The sequence below is a fragment of the Mus pahari genome, chromosome 6 (genome assembly GCF_900095145.1).
Source record: "Mus pahari chromosome 6, PAHARI_EIJ_v1.1, whole genome shotgun sequence".
Taxonomy (NCBI): Eukaryota; Metazoa; Chordata; class Mammalia; order Rodentia; family Muridae; genus Mus; species Mus pahari.
In genome coordinates this window covers 4,061,885-4,067,531 of record NC_034595.1, presented here as the reverse complement: position 1 = coordinate 4,067,531, position 5,647 = coordinate 4,061,885, and the positions used below count along the sequence as shown (strand labels likewise).

Below are 5,647 nucleotides of genomic sequence, written 5' to 3'. Positions count from 1 at the left end.
CTCTCTCACACACACACACACACACACACACACACACACACACACAGAGACACACTCACAGCATCCAGTATGTCAGAATTTTGGACTCTAATGCCAAATGACTATCCTCGTCATGAGGCTTCAGGGATAAACTTTATTATAAAATATATACTAAAGGAATCATCCCAAACTCTGTTCCAGTCCAGCTTCCCATCTCCTGATATAAAACATGCCTCTCCAGGTATCTCCTGCTGGCACAATAGAACATGGGTACTGCCATCCAGGGTGTGTCAACATTCCGGCCAGATCAGACAGACCTAGAAGGTCTTTAGATGTGATGATGATCCCCTGCCAGAGCATCCATGTTGCTGGATTAAAGAAAGATCCTGTCTCAAACACAAAGCAAAGCAAACAAAATCCTCTTATCCATCACCAATTCCCCAGGCCTTTTAGACTCTCTCTAGTTTCTGCCCCTGGAGAAGCCTAGAGGTGAGGTGCGGGAGTAGCAGTGAGAGGGAAATATCACAAAGAAATAGCAGGTGGAAATTTGGTTTGTTTTGTTGTTGTTGTTGTTGTTTTGTTTTTTTTTCCTTATACAAAAGTTAAAGTTTAGCAAAGGGAAGCAGAGTGAACTCAGATGGATGAGCAGGCTGCTTTGCAAAAAAAAAGTCAACTAAAAATCTTGTTTTATGCAGAAATTGGTGAAAATGAGTTTTAAAGCAAGAATTGCTTAAAGAGACTTTTATTTCCCCTCTCCCATTTTAGTTAAAACACTTGGTATGTCAGGGAAGTGACTAGGAGCTCCGCTCTGCCTTGTTTGTACTATCAGTAAATGGTCAGAACACAGTCTCAGTATGGAGTCATGTGAGAATTCTGAGTGCTCATAAGAAAATTCCAAAAAACCAAGACAGGGTTTCAAAAACTGAGAACTGTTCTTGGACTGTGTTTTCATGTTCCTCCCCGGTGTAGTAGACAGGAGTAGTTACTTCAGCTGTTATTCATGTGCCTCTACGCAGAAGCATGTATTTGCCACATGTAGCTTGTCCTTGTGACTGCACACATTACTCATGTGGTTCTTGTTAATCCTCACAATACGAACTGCCTGCTGCTCTGAATACAGTTGGCTACTGCATGAGACTTTAGTCTGCCTCATTTTTCAGCCTTGCTCTCCTAGACTCACACCAATCAGAGCATCAACAAACATTAAACCATCACCCAGGCTCTTCTAAAACGGAAAGCTGCCTTCCAATTCTATGGCGAAAACCACTTCCCTGCAGTTTCCCTCCGACACTCCTTGAAGCCGCAGCCTAAAGGCAGATGCTATCTTTGTTTTCCACTGCCATCCCTTGCTCAGATTAGGACATTTAGATGGTATCCCCTGCCACTGTTGCTGGCCTTACACATACATTGCTCATGTCCCATCATGGCCCATTTCCCAGATCTAGAGCCTAGCTTACCATCACTTGCTACAGTTCCACTCCCATTATATTGCCTAACGTTTGAATTCCCACTTAGGTGTTCATTCCATATGTGAACCCCTTCTCTGGCAAAAACCTTATCTTTTTAATCCCCGTCATCAGTCTCCACAGCTACTGCCTCAGCTCTATCTGTACCTGCAGGTCCTCTAGAAGCTCACCGGCCATAACCAGCAGCACTTTTCTTCTTAATTTTCTGTTTCCTGCCTCCAACAATTCTTTGGCCTCTGAGAATCTAACCTATTGATTTATGCCTTCCTCTGTGCCTCAGGCCTCTTGCTTCCTCACCTCCTGCTTTTCCAAACACATCTTCTATGATGAGTTGTCACAATCACCCTTTATATACCTGCTCCACTTTTCTTGCTTCTTCGTCATGTTTATCCTGGAAAACCTTCAATCCCTGTAATATCCAACTCTCCACCTACTTCCAAGCTTAGACTCACACAGCTAACTGTAATGAGAAAAACCAAATCTCATGCTGACTAATTTCACTTACTTGCTCAGAAATCCAAGTGAGCCCCAGTGTTGCCCAGTAAGCACCTCTACTGCACCCCCTAGGACAACCTCTCTGCACAGTGACTACTATCTTCCCCTCTCTCTCCAAACACCCAAATTTTCCTCTCAGATTTCTCTGAAAACCCAGAAGCAATCAGAAAAGAATGTACATACCCACTTCTTCAAACTACTGCTAATGATCAGACCCAACCTGACTCTGCACCCTCTGCCTTTCCTCTGCTGACATGGATAACTGTGCCTGCTCCTCGTTAAAGACAACTGCTTTACTGCAGCCTTTGTTCACTGCATTACAACCACCCTCTCCTACTCAAGCTGACAGCAAACAGACAGGCACCATGCAGGCCTCAGAATCATACCTGGTCACCCAGGCTCCCACCCAGCACAGCGGCATCAACTCCCTGCACTCATATTCACACACAGAGCTCAGTGGTAGATGATCGGGACACCTTCGCACACCTTTAGACTATACTTCTTAGTGACCTGAGCATCTCTGCAGTCACGCTTACAGTTAAGACAACAGACACAGTGACTGGGTCATTTTGATTCCAAATCGTGTATCTATTTAACCAGCTGTGTACTGATACCCATGTGATCACATATCAACTATTTTCCTTGTACATGGAGCCTTGCAGGAAAGTCGAGATTCCAGTTTGCCTATGCACATGCATGTAAATACTCCCCCACTCCCTCTCCAGTGCCAGGGATTAAACCCAAGCCCTTAACACATACTAGGCAAGTTCTCTAGCACTGAGATCTACCCTCAGTCCTCATATGTTACTCTTCTTTGTGCAGGGAAGTGCTTTCAACAGAGGTAAGAAACAGATCCTCACCTTGGAAACAGAGGCTGTCAGTGAATGGGGAGAGGAGGGGAATGAGAGGACAAACTCTGCTAAGTGCTCATGATTCTCTTTTTCCTCCCACATGAGCTTCCAGGGCTCCTTGTTCCCCTCTAGCTAACGTCCAAGCTGGAATATATGTTTTGCTTTCCTTTTATCAACCTATTTTCTTGTCAGTACCACACTGGACACTAGAGTATAAGGGCTGTAAGCACAGCAAACAGCAAGACATACTCAATAAATACATATATTGGCATAAATGCATTTAGGATGCACAAAATAAACACTGCTAAGACAAAGCCACCTTCTGGCAGCAAGATGGACAGGTCATCTCCCTAAATGACACTTCATTAACGATTTAGTAAGCAGGATTTTATTCTGACTGAAAAATAAAACCAACTTTTCTGAACCTCAGTCTCAATATACACAAGAAACACAACTGGAAAGTGTCTACACATTATAGTGCCGTGACCCAATTCCAAATACAGAATCTTATCCACATCAAAGCTTCTCATGTCTAAAAGATATTACTCACCATTAAAAACACAATTTGTCTATCACATGATCTAGCCCAATAACAACTCATAGCTCATTCTTAAGAGTGCATGCTATTGGTTTTACAATGTTTGAGTTCTTTACAAGGACTCCCATTTTGTCTCCATCATAACCCAATGTCACACACAGGTACTACAGATTCATCCACAAACACGGGCACAGGGCAGATAATATAGGCCATGCAGCTAAGAGATATGGCAGAGTGCACACGCACACGCACACCACACGCACACACACACACACATGCACCGGGCACCGATCCGACTCTCATTCAGCACTAGCACTCTCAAAGGCTTTGCTAGGGTGCCTCTCTGAACATGGCACCACATTTTCAGTAAAGGAAAAGTGCCAATTAACTATAGCAAAGACTACTGTAGTCAGACTCTCAAAAACAAACAAACAAACCACACCTTGCAAATACAGATCAAACGCTAATTAGTACACCTCACTTCAAGAACTGACCATCACATCAATTCATCTATTTCCCTCTTCTTTGCTAATGTTTATCTCTTAATTCAAAAAGCTTCCATACATGTGCACTTTCAGGAACAGCTGACAGAAGCCAAGCACACTTCTGCAGCCTCGGTTTCTCGTACCGTTGAAGAGACACCTCCTAACTTAATTGTTTCCACGGTGGTCCCTGAATCTTCAACAGCTGTCTTCTTCTCTGGAGGCATAGAGGTGCCTGGCTCTCCAGCTGCTCTTTTATTTCCAATCCCTGACATCTTGGTATAAGATGACAGTTATATTTTTCTGAATGAAAAAACAGAAACAAAAATAGAAAACATGAACAAGATAAGCAGACAAGCCACAATATAAAGTACTTGTATATAAAAACTATTAATTCTTTTTCAGGCGAACTCTTTAACCTAAATCCACTAATTCTATGGCAAAACCCATCAATCCTAAATAGAGAGATGAAGAGAGGAAAAAAAAAAAATGCTGAGGAATGGGATTGACAGGATTATAGATTTCTACACAAGATGCTAATAACAAATAAAATTCTACTCAAATAATAGAGAAGCTATGAATAAAATTCAGGATTCTCACTTCCTGAGACGCCAAAAACCAAAAAATTAAAGAGGAGAGTTTATTTATGACAGAGGTTAAGGTTAAAGTATTAGGAGACTCGAGGCTGAAATGCAAGAGACGTGGGAAACGTTAGCTAAGTCATTAATCCTATACAAGTCAGTTATCTCTGAACCTCAGTTTCCTAAACGAAGGACAACATGTTGCTAGTCTTGCTGCAACGAAAGATGGCATAGTTACAGAAACAACTTAGCATAATGTCAGATAAACACTACGCACCCAGAAATGCAAGCGTTCTCTTTGCAGTGCCTTGTAAACGCTCCCTGAGCAGTTGGTTCTCCAGATGTCAGACCGAGGGGAGCACCCCGGCGCTTCCTTTGGGGAGCCGGGCTGCCTACAGAGACCGACCTTGCCAACAATCCCCGGTTCTTTATCCGTTCAGACGGGATGCCCTTTCAATGTTTCCTACCTCACTCTGGTTCCGAGGCTCACAAGGAGGCGGAATGGATGCTAGATGGCGAGAACCGCGGCCATCAGGGGTCTACATCCAGCCGGCTTCCCATTCAAGCTCCGGGACGAGGCTTGTACGGCAAGCAGCAATCTGGGTTGGACCCCGCCTGCAAAGACAGGAGACCGGAGCTGAGGAGGGAGCACAACTTGGCTGGAAAGCACTGGCCGCAGCCTCCGGCGTGGCTGGCTACAGGCCGGGAAGATGGGACCCGAGAGTCGTCGCCGCTCACGGCCCGGGAGCAGCGGACGACAGAGCAAACCTGGGCTCTGGCCTCTCCCGCCGCGGGGAGCGCGCGGCCCCCAGCGCTTCTTCTCCAAAGCACGGCGAGGGACTCCAATCCCTCACTCGGGATAATGCGAGAGGGACAGAGCTGCACGGAGGCGGAGGCACGGAGAGGAAGTAGGGAAAAAGGAAAAGGAAGTTGCTTCAACTTCACCCGAGGCCCGGCGAGGAGAGGGCGGAAGTGACGTGTGGGAGACCGCCAAGCGGAAGTGACGTGTGAGAAGACGCAGGGCGTTCTGCGTGTGCGCCGCCGCCTCGGTGTTCCTTGAGATGGGCGGGGACTGTTTCAGACTCCAGTCCCTAAGTGACCAATCTTCAACGCGAAGCACTGAGTGCGTTTTTTTTTTGTTTTTGTTTTCTTTTTCTAAAAGCCCATTATTATTACTGACGGAAAGCGTTTTGTTTATGTTCTGTGTTGGGAGGGGGCGGTCCTATCTCATCCAAGCTGCTAATTGGTTGATGGT

At 45.2% G+C, this 5,647-nt stretch overlaps 1 protein-coding gene across 3 annotated transcripts in view; it reads right to left on the bottom strand.

The window, feature by feature from the left end:
* Positions 1-5,314, bottom strand: part of Rnf20 (ring finger protein 20) — a 25,495-nt gene extending 20,181 nt beyond the window's left edge. Inside the window, exons 1-3 of one of the 3 annotated variants that reach the window (XM_029539702.1) lie at positions 5,161-5,314; positions 4,860-5,007; positions 3,958-4,114 (exon numbers count right to left, since the gene is read on the bottom strand). In XM_029539702.1, the coding sequence (XP_029395562.1) occupies positions 3,958-4,086 (129 nt within the window). In that variant the 5' untranslated portion in view covers positions 4,087-4,114; positions 4,860-5,007; positions 5,161-5,314. The other 2 variants (XM_021199834.2, XM_029539703.1) reach the window with 2 other exon arrangements.
* Positions 5,315-5,647: the final 333 nt, after the last annotated feature.